The 12718-nt window shown below is 35.9% G+C and overlaps 1 protein-coding gene across 2 annotated transcripts in view; it reads right to left on the bottom strand.

Moving 5' to 3' along the window:
- The window catches only part of prkcz (protein kinase C, zeta), a 381379-nt gene that overhangs the window by 170314 nt on the left and 198347 nt on the right, over positions 1–12718 (bottom strand). For both annotated transcript variants that reach the window (XM_051931388.1, XM_051931389.1), the window contains exons 7-8: positions 6539–6674; positions 4540–4627 (exon numbers count right to left, since the gene is read on the bottom strand). In XM_051931388.1, the coding sequence (XP_051787348.1) occupies positions 4540–4627; positions 6539–6674 (224 nt within the window). The remainder of the gene's footprint in view (positions 1–4539; positions 4628–6538; positions 6675–12718) is intronic.

Genomic DNA, 12718 nt, shown 5'->3' on the forward strand with positions numbered 1-12718 from the left:
AAAAAAAAAACTTCAACATTTTCTGGTTTTTTTTTTTTTTTAAAAACTGAAATGTAAGGACAGTGTTTTGTATGTATGCTCATTTTAACCAAAAGGGAAGGAGAGCTGATATTGGTTCTATACTGCAAAAGATGGCACATTTCAAAAACAGCTTTTTCTAAATTGCCACAAGGTCCCCCTTCTCTTGGCTGCTGCTTTTTTGACTTATTTGCTAAAAGCCCAGCACAGCTGTTAGTTGGTGAAAAAATATATGCTTTTCAAGGGTCTTTCTCTCAGCTGCTATGGACACAGAGTTCTCTGGTAAGAAATCTGTTTCTTTTAATTTTTTAACTAAGGAAAAATAATGTACAAGTAATAAAATGAAGCCATCTTGGAATTATCATCTGGGATGGCATGAAGACATGACGCACATGTTTCAGTTTAAGTTTAAAAGCAAGAATATGTATGTCTGAATGCTACTAGGTTTGGACTGTTCATTAATTACCAAACTTTGGTCCCTTAAGGGCATTAGAGCATGTTCTTGTAAAGCCCTATGTTAGTGGGTTGAAGTAAAGTACTGAAAGTAAAGACAGCTTTAGGAAGTGAAGCAGCCTGCCATAAGGGTCTCTAGGTTTAAATATGCATGGGGTATGCTTGGGTATGACACAGACAGCAAGACAGGATAAAAGTTATAGGTAACGGTTATATAGCTGTTTTTGACGTTTACTCCTGTCCTTCATTAAGGAAACAAAAATTAAGAAGTTAGTTGGTAATGTGTGTGTTAAGTACATGTCATAAGTGATCTAATAACAAGATAAAGCACAAATTATTTTGGTGTCTGCAAAATTATTTCTCAATTTTTGAAATGCTCTTTAAAGAAAATCTGTATCGAGTTAAACCTAATTTCTGAGCAGCATGCCTAAAGTAATTATCAGACTCAAAGAATATCTATAATATAATGTTAATGTCATTCTAACTGAAGGAAAACCATTCCTTTAACCAAGTTCATACAGAAAGTGATCATGAAACCCTCAGGAATGTCACCTTTTGAGTGCCAGTATGAATTTAAACCAAACCTTCTCTTTCAGGGAATTCAGTAAACCTTTGCTACCCCAATTTGATCAAGCATCTTAATAATCATAGAGAGAAGCTTGAAATTGTAATAGAAAACCTGCTTAAAGTTGAAACTTTCTAAAAATGTATCTGGTATAAGTAAAAATGTTCCTTCCAGTTTTAAGGTTAGGCTGAAAGAGTGACTTTCTATTTTGAGAAAACTGACTCAGTATTCCATCTTGGAAATTTGCCCATATGCTCATAGGTCCATATGTTATCAATAGGATGGTGGAATAACTCACCATTTTAGCTGGCAGATTTCAGGTATGAGGCCTAAAGCCTGGAAATCCTGCCATACTGAACAGAACTACAGTGTATTCTAGGCAAGCTGAAAGGGAAAGTATTTAAATGGTTAGAAAATGAAACAGGATCTTAGAATGCTTTGTTTGCAGCTTTCATCAGCTTTTGATTCCCAAATAAGCTTGAGATTGTATGGTAATTAATTTCATTTTCTGTGTTTTGAGAAATGGTCTGCCTCTGAAGAATGCAAGCTAGATGTGTGTAATTATCTTGAGCACAAATGTAAAGGGATTACTTGTTATTAGATTTTTTATAAGAAGAGTTCTCTCAGTTCATTTGTTACTTTTCTAACACTTTTTTTTTTAAAGAGCTCAACTCATTTGCAATAATAGATATTTGTAAGAAGCCTTTCTCTTAGCTTAGCTGCTGGACAGTTTCATGGAGCTTCCAGACTGTCTAGAAATAGTATTTTTTTATTTCCAATTAAGGTTAACTAAGGAACTGAACTTTCTGTAGAATCTTCTAAATGAAGACGTAATGGAAGAACCCAAGTTGTATATACTGTAATTCTTTGTATTGCTTAAATTTACTCCAGATTATTTTGATTCAAAATAATATCATTTTTGGTGAAATCTTAACTCAGGATCTATTTACATTCCAATTAAGATTAATATCTAGTATAAAGTTCATATAAATTTATATTCAGTCACTATTTCTACCTCCTCAACCAGATCACTAATGGGCTGAGCAATTAAACATTTCTTCCTTTTAAAATCAAATACAATTTCTTTAGCATTTTTACATTCAGATTAACATAGTTCTTATTGCAAAAATATTAGTAAACAATCCTCTTGGTTAAAGTAATGACTTCCATCCTCCACAGATAAGTGTCCTTTCAGTATGGTGTCTTCAGAATACTTGATAATGGAACACTGGTCATTGTTTTGTCTCGTATTATTATTGTAAAATATAAGCCCCTGTAAAGTACTACATCCATAATGTAATAAATGGGTTAACATTCATACTGTTCAATTCCTCAATAATAGGTAATGCTGGGTGGTACAGAACGCTGAAGAAGATTGAGAAATAGTGCTTTGACATATGAACAAGGCTTATCGAGAAAAGCATACATTTTATGCAGGATAACCAGCAGAGTATCTTTGACACTTTTATATGCACAGTAAGCAAATTGATTGTTATTGAAATGATTTAGCCTTTGTCATTAAAATGTTTTCAACCAATTGTTGAAAGTATTTCACTGGAGAAGTCCTTCAGACAGCATGACCTGGAAACTATAGGAACTGAGGTAATGATTGACTATTTCTACAGGTCAGGTACAATAGTACAGCTTAGGAATCAGTTAAAATGCAAATGAAAAACCAAAGACAGCTGTCTAAAATAGGAGCTGACCTGATATGCCATCTGTCTCCACTGCCCTGTTAGTTTTTACCTGCCACAAAGATTTATCCATTTCATTTATACTGACCTAGATCCCAGTAATTTCTGACATTTTTACAGAACCACCCCATTACTTTTGCATTATGAGTATTGATATGATTGTTTTCAAACCTTGTAAAAAAGGTAATCCTCTAAAAGCTTCTGGTCCTTGTCTATTGGAAAGGTAATGCTTTTTTTTAGAATCTAGTCCTGTGATTGATTTCAGGGCTTTCCAAATCATCTTTAGACTGTTATCTTTAACAGTAGAATCCCTGAAGCCTACGAAAATATTAGTAAAACCGGGCCACCTTAAATTCCCTCACAGCTCGTCATCAGCATCTTTGTTTTGCAAATGTGTCAATCAGCACAAGCAGCCTGCTCACCCATCCCCCAAAGAGGCAGCTGAAGTCAAGACACAAAATTCTCAAAGCTGAAGTCTCTTTATCTGGGAGTTAGGTGTCTGGAATTGTATAGGGTAGATAATATATTGTTATTTGGAAGAGATACATTTCATGTGTGTTCCATTTCTACAATGATCTTCATAAATGTAGGATGAAGGGAAACAATTCTTTACATTTATATAGCGCTTTTCTCACTATTCAAAGCGCTCTCCACACAGTGAGGACCCGGGAAGCGAACCCACAATCTCCTTACTGCAAAGCAGCAGCACTACCACTGCGCCACCTGTGAGGATATGCGAGGCAAGATATGTTGAACATATAACTAAAACAGAAACTTTTAAAATTTTATAATACTAATGACAAAATGTTGACGTAAAGTAAGCAATGTGTGAAGACCAAATATCAAATAAACACTTTTACAAAAGGTAAAACAAGTGTGCTTTTATCCAAGAATATAAAAAAGAAATTATTTGTAAAACAAAGCCCAAATATCAACCGACACAAAGGACACATCTTCTTGGCTGGCGCAGAAGGTAAGAACTGCTGTCTTGTAATCAAGAGGTTGTGGGTTAGATCCCGAGTCCTCCCCGCATTTACCATTTTGAGAAGTGAGCCGCTATTAATATTACTATTATAAGTTTATATTTAGAATAAAAATATACATTTGATTGTAATCTGTCCGGTGTAAATTTTTGCTACTTGTAGAAGATATCACTGAGGGGATATAAGCAGACACAAACGCTGGTGAATCATGTCTTCCTGGCATCTTGTTGTCAGTTGACTTTTTTTTTTTTTAAATTCAGTTTTATTCATGAATAAAAGCACATGTTTCTTTATACCTTTGCAAAAGTGTTTGTGGTTATATTCTAGTAACCACTAGAATAACACCAAATCTGATAACGACATCATTACAAAGACAGATAAGTGACTTGCTATATGTGTAAGCTTCTCAATGACACCAATCATGTCTTAATGTATACTTGCTAGTCTTTAGTAACAGTCTTCAGGCTGCTGTTTACTTAGCACTGCAAAGAATATTCCATAATGACAAAAAATCAGAAAAGACTTGAATTTATTTTTGCAACTAATGAATATTGGGAAATCCCTGGTACTCAAAAATACATGGATAATTGCTTCATTATAAAATCCAAACAAAAGAGTTTCTCAGAAAAACAATAAGATTAATTTCCATTTCATTATTTTTTTTTGTATTCCACAACCTACTATTAATTCAACCATATCGCTTGGAGGCTGGAAAATTTAAATGCCCAGAGAAATTGTTGATTTTTATTAAATTAAAATTACAAAAATAAAAGATATGAGAGTGGGATGAAACTAGATAAAAAAGAAAAAATGTTTTCAATCTCACCATAATCTTCTCCCCGAAGGATTTCTGGTGCAATATAATTTGGCGTGCCACAGAAAGTGCTAGTTGTGTCGCCTGGCCTAATACCCTCCTGAAAACAGATCATGTATACATTAGTAGTTATCTTCTTAGTTATTTATTAAAATACTAAGTAAGGCAACAATGCAAGAATAATAATGGCACATTGACTTTTCTTACTCACATCTGAATTGCATAAAAGAACTGGATTAATGGATTTTACTTTAACAATGGTATTAACCATTTATAACCTAATATATAACAAATATATATTATATACATGTATAAAATAAATGTGTTTTAACCAAAATAATTACCCTTTATAATGTACTTATAAGTACCTCGTTCAGCATTTGGCAAATGCTACAATTGAATGGAAGAGGCTATATTTAGCATGAATCACTTGTGACTGCCTTACTAGCTAAGGAGTAGAGTGACAGTTAAAATATAGTAAAACACTACATGCCCCTGCTTATATTTTGCATTACTGTATATTTTCAAAATTCATTTATTTTGTGTGAAATGAAAGAGATATTTAGGTTCAGATACGTTAGACAGAATGATGCTAGTTTAATGGTTACTACTGTGGTCTTTCAGCACCAAATTTCTAGGCACTACTTTTATGGAGTTTATACTGTCTCCACGTAGATAATTCAGTTTCCTCCCAAATCCTAAGAACATTCTGGCCTTGTTAACTGCTGTCTGTAAATTGGCCTTGTATATAATATGTGAGAAAGTCCTGTGATGGATTCTAACGTAACCTTACACCTGCAGCTGCTGGTATAAACTCAACCCTGATTTTAATAGGTATGCATGTAATATGAATGAGTGAATACTATGTTAATTATTCTGACCTGATTTCTTGCCATGCCAATAAAGCAATAACCATTTAAGTTAAATCTCTAGCACACAAGTTTCTGATGTGCATACAATTTTATCAAAGGCAACTCTGAAAATCTGAGAGTTCAAAAGGGGCCATCTCCAAGGCTTTGGGGCTGAAACAAACAACAATAAGTATTCTATAGTAAAAAATATATGATAAAAGTACAACATTTTCAAAGGAACATTTATGAAAATGCAGGATTAGGTCTTCATGAACCCACCATCTGAAAGGCACGGGGCATAAAATGGGATACAATGCACAGAAGCAAGATATAAACCACTGCTCAATAATAAGTATATGAATATTTGCCTGAAGTTTGCCAAAAATCTCCCGCATTATCTTCAAATGTTCTAGGAACAGCTGACTCAAAATGTTGATGAGATGGATGTATTATCTAACAGTAAAACTTAACACCAGTGGGAGCTGTTTTGCTTGACATTTGTCATCAGGGAAGTAAGAGTGATTTGTATCTGTATCAAAAGATTCTTTAAAAAGAATATTAGGAAACTGCATGAGATAAAGCTAAAGGGTAAGTAGATCATTGAACAAGACAGAGATTCAAAACAAAGACTCTAAGAGAATGGTTGAAAAAATGTAGAGTATTGAAATAGTGTAATCAAAGACTACATCTAAAACCCTTTGAGATATTGTGACAGGACATGAACTGACAGATCAAAATTGAAAGACCCCAAATATCATTAAGTTGAAGCAGTCTTCAAAGGCAAGAGATCCAAAGTGTTGAAGAACACAGTGAAAGACTGATCGATAACTAGATTAAGAATCTGGATGAACTAACTTATGTTAAATTAAATTTTGTTTTACTTGTTATTTTAGGGTGATTTGTATCTAACTATTGAAATTAAAATGTTGTTGGACATTTGTTAAAATACACTGTGAAAAATAGCAATAATGCATACAAATCAGATATGGGGTAAATATGTTTTTGTGGCACTATAGCTCAACATGTTTTTTAAAATATTCTTTAAGTTACTACTTTAAGAACTTAAAACTTTGTATATGATAAGCAATATTCTCGAAAACATCATTGCCTTAAAATTTGTTTACATTTGATGACACCAACATACACAAGTAGAATCTCACCTTACACATGCCGTAGTCTGTTAATTTAATGTGGCCCTCGTGGTCCAACAGGACATTGTCCAGTTTTAAATCTCTGTAGATTATTCCTTTTTCATGAAGGAAGTTCAATGCAATAGAAATTTCTGCTGCATAAAACCTGCACAAAGAAATAAACACGTATTACATTTGGAATGGGCCTGCAAGCTTCTCATACGGATTTTTTACATTTCTTTTTAATTACCATCATGCGAAATGGTCTGTAACATAATAAAATAAATTAGACAAGGTTAGAATAAAACAAACTACCATGTTACTAAATTATTTCAGAGGAAACATGTGCCCTCTTTTATTAGGGTTGTCTTAGTGAAGATTACTATTTAATGTGCACAAAAAAAGAGATCACAGAACTCTTACATGTTAGGCATAAATGGGGTTTTGCATTTTAAATACAATTTTGAGAAAAGTGCATTGAATTACCTGCTCTGTACAAGATATTAAGGCTTTTCATACATTTTATTAATACCATCTATGTCATTTTTATTTACACACTTCAAAATTAAATCTAAGTAAGTGAAAGTATTTATATTATGACATTAAATTTTGTTTTCCTCACTGCAAAAATTACTGACTTAAAAATGTTAATTTTTAATTATTTAGCTTACTTTAAGAAATCTTATCAAGTAAATTAAATTTTGCCTACCCCATTGGCAGATGTTTTTGCTAAATAAAAACAAAACAACTCCCATTTAAAGTTTTTTTGTCTAGTTTTTGCATACACATTTTTTGCAGTATACTAAAGGAATACACCACCCAAAAATTACATATTTTTAAAATATTACTTACCCCCTGTTATTTTGAGATAGCAGGGAAAATGTATTCTCATGCTTTGTGCAAAATGGAGCTAGATAAGTTTATGCTCCAGCAGAAATGGATGGTAGCCAAAGCTGAAAACAGCAAAACAATATCAAAATATCCATGAAAAAATCTCATGTATAAAGTCATCCAGCTAAATATTTTTCTCGACCACTACTACAAACTAAATGGGGGTAAATTACCTGTAAAAAATATATATAATTTTTGGGTGGATTATTCCTTTAAACAACCTTATTTTATTTAAGTAATATTTTTATTATATGGATAAGTACACAGTAATGTCTTAGCAAAATCTTAACCTTTGTCCAATACTTAATACTTAAGAACAACGAAATTAGACAATATAAAATCATATACACTGTTTTATTGGAGTGGCTTTGTCTGTTTCATTGTTTACTGGAATGGTTCAATGGCCCATTATCAAATGTTAAAACATTTATTTGGAATACGTTGGCCTATAATCATTTTGACTGATTGGCTTAGAAACTGTAGGAATCAATTCCCATATTTATCAAGCATCTCAGAGTGGGAAAACAGATCTAACTGGCTGAAAAATCTTATAGTGATGCAATTTTAGTCCTACTTCTAAATTAAGAAAACTTCTTTATCAGTTTTCTTAATTTAAGAAACTACTCCTAACTTCACCAGGACTTAGTAGACCTTAGTAGAGTTGTCCTATCTCACCAGGAGCTGCCAGAAGATGGTGTTCAGGCAGCATGCACATTCCGAGAAAGGTGCAAAGTTTTAAAAACACTGGAGAAGAATCAACACTTAAAATACTGTTTGACAGCGATGGAACAGTATTCTCTACAAACCTTGAACATCAATTGATAGTTCTATCTACATGGAGAAGTCATGAGCGGTTAGTCAAAATGATAGTGTAAATTACATTTTTGGGCCATGTGAAAAATGGAGCTTTGCAGTAACAATGAATTAGGTATGTCACACCCAACCATTTCTCGAAGTTTGCACCAAAACTGTGAACACCCCACTACTCCATGTGAAGTAATGTTAAAGCAAGCAGCATTTTTACAAATTGCTTTTTTTTCTGGAGCTGTTGGTGTGATTGTCAGTATGCACATAAAGATCATTGCCCCAAGTGTGAATGAGCACGCATAAGTGAATAAAAAGTGGTATCACAGTATCGACACATAAGTAGTCATTGATCCATCCGTCCATCCATTTTCCAACCCGCTGAATCCAAACAGGGTCACGGGGGTCTGCTGGAGCCAATCCCAGCCAACACAGGGCACAAGGCAGGGAACCAATCCCAGGCAGGGTGCCAACCCACCACAGGACACACACAAACACACCCACACACCAAGGCCAATTTAGAATTGCCAATCCACCTAACCTGCATGTCTTTGGACTGTGGGAGGAAACCCACGCAGACATGGGGAGAACATGCAAACTCCACGCATGGAGGACCCGGGAAGCGAACCCAGGTCCCAGGTCTCCCAACTGTGAGGCAGCAGCGCTACCCACTGCGCCACCGTGCTGCCCTACAAGTCTTCCCTTAAAATCAAATAACATTTATAACAAGCAAGTCAAGTTTAACAAAACTAGGTTCAAAACAAATCAACCCCCACCCATGAGAAAGACAGCTAGGCCAACACAGTAAAACTTTAAACTAGTAAAAAAAAATAAGTAAACAGATAAATTAATAAATAAATAAAAATAAATAGAATAAAAAAGAGGGGAGAGAATCTGCTTCCTCAATTTAAATGCTTATTCTAAAATGTTATTGATTAGATCCTGCCAGGTTTTAAAAAAGTTTTGTACAGATCCTCTAAGTGAGAACTTTATTTTTTTTCTAATTTGAGATAATATATAACATCAGTTACCCAGTGACTTAAAATAGGCAAGTTAGGATTCTTCTAGTTGAGTAAGATAAGTCTACATGCCAATAGTGTACTAAAGGCAATTATAGTTTCTTTGTCCTTCTCCTCTTTAAGCCCATCTAGAAGTACACCAAACACAGCTGTTAATGGATTGGAGGAATTGTGACACCAAGGTTGTCTGTAAGGCATTTTAAACTTTTGGTCCAAAATGATGTTAATTTGATGCATGCCCAAAACATGTGGCCCAGTGAGGCTGGAACTTGATTGCAATGTTCATAGGTTGGATCTTGCACTGGAAACATTTTTTACAATTTTAAACGAGACAGATGTGCTTGATATATAATTTTAAGTTGAACAATTGTATGCTTTGCGCATATGGAGCTTGAGTGCATTCTGTGCATTACTTCCTTCTGCTCATTTTCTGAGATGTTGAGTGAGAGATCTTTTTCCCACTGTACTCTGGGATCTTTGAAAAGGAGGGGCTTTAAAATGTTTTTATAAACTGCTCAAAAAAATTAAAGGAACACTTTGAAAACACATCAGATCTCAATGGGGAAAAAATCATGCTGGATATCTATACTGATATGGACTGGATAATGTGTTAGGAATGAAAGGATGCCACATTGTTTGATGAAAATGAAAATTATCAACATACAGAGGGCTGAATTCAAAGACACCCCGAAAATCAAAGTGAAAAAATGATGCAGCAGGCTAGTCCATTTTGCCAGAATTTCATTGCAGCAACTCAAAATCATACTCAACATCAGGGCATGCTCCTCATGAGACAACGGTGTACTAGGGGATCTCCTCCCAGATCTAGACCAGGGCAACACTGAGCTCCTGGACAGTCTGAGGTGCAACTTGGTAGTGTCAGATGGAATGACACATAACATCCCAGAGATGTTCAATTGGATTTAGGTGAAGCGAGTGTGAAGGCCACTCAAAGGTATCAGTTCCTTCTTCCTCCAGGAACTGCCTGCATACTCTCACCACATGAGGCCAGGAATTGTCATGCACCAGGAGGAGCCCAGGACCCACTGCACCAGCATAGGGTCTGACAATGGGTTCAAGGATTTCATCCCGATAGCTAATGGCAGTCAAGATGCCTAGCCTGTAGAGGTCCGTGCGTCCCTCCATAGATATGCCTCCCCAGACCATCACCGACACACCACCAAATCGGTCATGCTGAATGATGTTACAGGCAGCATAACATTCTCCAAGGCTTCTCCAGACCCTTTCACATCTGTCACATGTGCTCAGGATGAACCTGCTCTCATCTGTGAAAAGTACATGGCGCCAGTGGTGGACCTGCCAATTCTAGTAGTCTACGGCAAATTCTAATCAAGCTCCATGGTGCCAGGCAGTTAGCACAGGGCCCACTAGAGGACGTTTGGCCCTCAGGCCACCATCGTGAAATCTGTTTCTGATTGTTTGGTCAGAGACATTTACACCAGTGGTCTACTGTAGGTCATTTTGTGGGGCTCTGGCAGTGCTCATCCTGTTCTTCCTTACCCAAAGGTGCAGATACCGGTCCTACTGATGGGTTAAGGACCTTCCAAGGCCCTGTCCAGCTCACCTAGAGTAACTGCCCATCTTCTGGAATCTCCACCACGCCCTTGAGACTGTGCTGGGAGACACAGTAAACCTTCTGGCAATGGCACGTATTGATGTGCCATCCTGGAGAAGGTGGACTACCTGTGCAACCTCTGTAGGTTCCAGGCATTGCCTCATGCTACCAGTAGTGACACTGACCGTAGCTAAATGTAAAACTGTGAAAAAACAGAGAAGAAAGATCGAGGGGAAAAATGTCAGTGGCCTCCACCTGTTAAACCATTCCTGTTTTGGGGGTTGTCTCATTGTTGCCCCTCTAGTGTATCTGTTGTTAATTTCATTAACATTAAAGCAACTGAAACTGATTAACAACCCCCTCTGCTACTTAACTGACCAGATCAATATCCTAGAAGTTTCATTGACTTGATGCTATAATCTGATTAAACAGTGTTCATTTAATTTTTTTGAGCAGTATATATTACAGAGATGCTGTCTGAGTCCTCAAGACTGCTCAATATTTTTTCCAGAATAGAGGTGGGTGGGAGGTGAGGAAAATTGGGCAGGTTTTGTTTAACGAAGTTTCTAATTTTAAGGTAATGAAAGAAATGTGTTGCTGGAAAGTTAAATTTGGAGTTTAATTGTTCGTAGGATGCGAAGACATTGTTTATGTACAGATTTCTAAGTGATTTAATCCCGAATATTTTCCAGACATTAAAAATTGCGTACATTTGAGAGGGTGAAAAAAAGTGGTTCTCATGCAGAGGTGCCACAGATAAAAGCTTCTCTTCTAAAAATACTTCCTACATTGGTTCCATATTCTGACTGAGTGAAGCACAATTGGGTTTTTAGTATATTGGCGATGACTTATACATTTTGGGGTACAAAGCAAGAAATGTAAAGAAGTACTGCAGGATTATATTTCTATTGCGGACCAAGCCTGTGTACGCTCCTCTATTTGTGTCAACCTCCAGGTGTTTATAGCTTGTATTGCTAGCTGCCCAGTAATAAAATTGAAAGTTAGGTGGAGCTAAGCCATCTTCTGCCTTTGGCCTTTGTAGGGTCGCCCTTTGGATACATGGATATTTTCAATTCCAAATAAATGAGGTTATGATTGAATCTAATTTCTTAAAAATGATGTATTGATGTATACTGGAATGTACTGAATTAGAAAAAGCAGCTTAGGAAGGATATTCATCTTGACAATGTTAATTCTTCCAGCTAAAGTGAAATGAAGGGTACATCATCTATGCAAGTCTTGCTTAATGTTTTCCATGCAGATGGCAAAATTTTGTTGATAAAAAGTTTTATGTTTACTTGTGAGGTTTACCCCTAGGTATTTAAACTGATCTGAGATGATAAAAGGGAAAGTGTCCAATCTACCCTAAGTTCTTGTCTATAAGCCGCGGCTTATCTAAGGAAAAAAGTTGTGAAAATGAAAAAATAGAATATCGGCTTATACATAAGTCCGGCTTATACATCCATCGCGGGGGTTGCGTTCCAGAGCCACCCGCGAAATAAGAATATCCGCGAAGTAGAAACCATATGTTTATATGGTTATTTTTATATTGTCATGCTTGGGTCACAGATTTGCGCAGAAACACAGGAGGTTGTAGAGAGACAGGAACGTTATTCAAACACTGCAAACAAACATTTGTCTCTTTTTCAAAAGTTTAAACTGTGCTCCATGACAAGACAGAGATGACAGTTCCGTCTCACAATTAAAAGAATGCAAACATATCTTCCTCTTCAAAGGAGTGAAGCAAACAAATCAATATGTCTGTTTGGCTTTTAAGTATGCGAAGCACCGCGGCACAAAGCTGTTGAAGGCGGCAGCTCACACCCCCTCCGTCAGGAGCAGACAAAGAGAGAGAGAGGGAGAGTTTGTTTTTCAGTCAAAAATCAATACGTGCCCTTCGAGCTTTTAAGTATGCGAAGC

Source organism: Erpetoichthys calabaricus, chromosome 8, assembly GCF_900747795.2.
Source record: "Erpetoichthys calabaricus chromosome 8, fErpCal1.3, whole genome shotgun sequence".
NCBI lineage: Eukaryota > Metazoa > Chordata > Cladistia > Polypteriformes > Polypteridae > Erpetoichthys > Erpetoichthys calabaricus.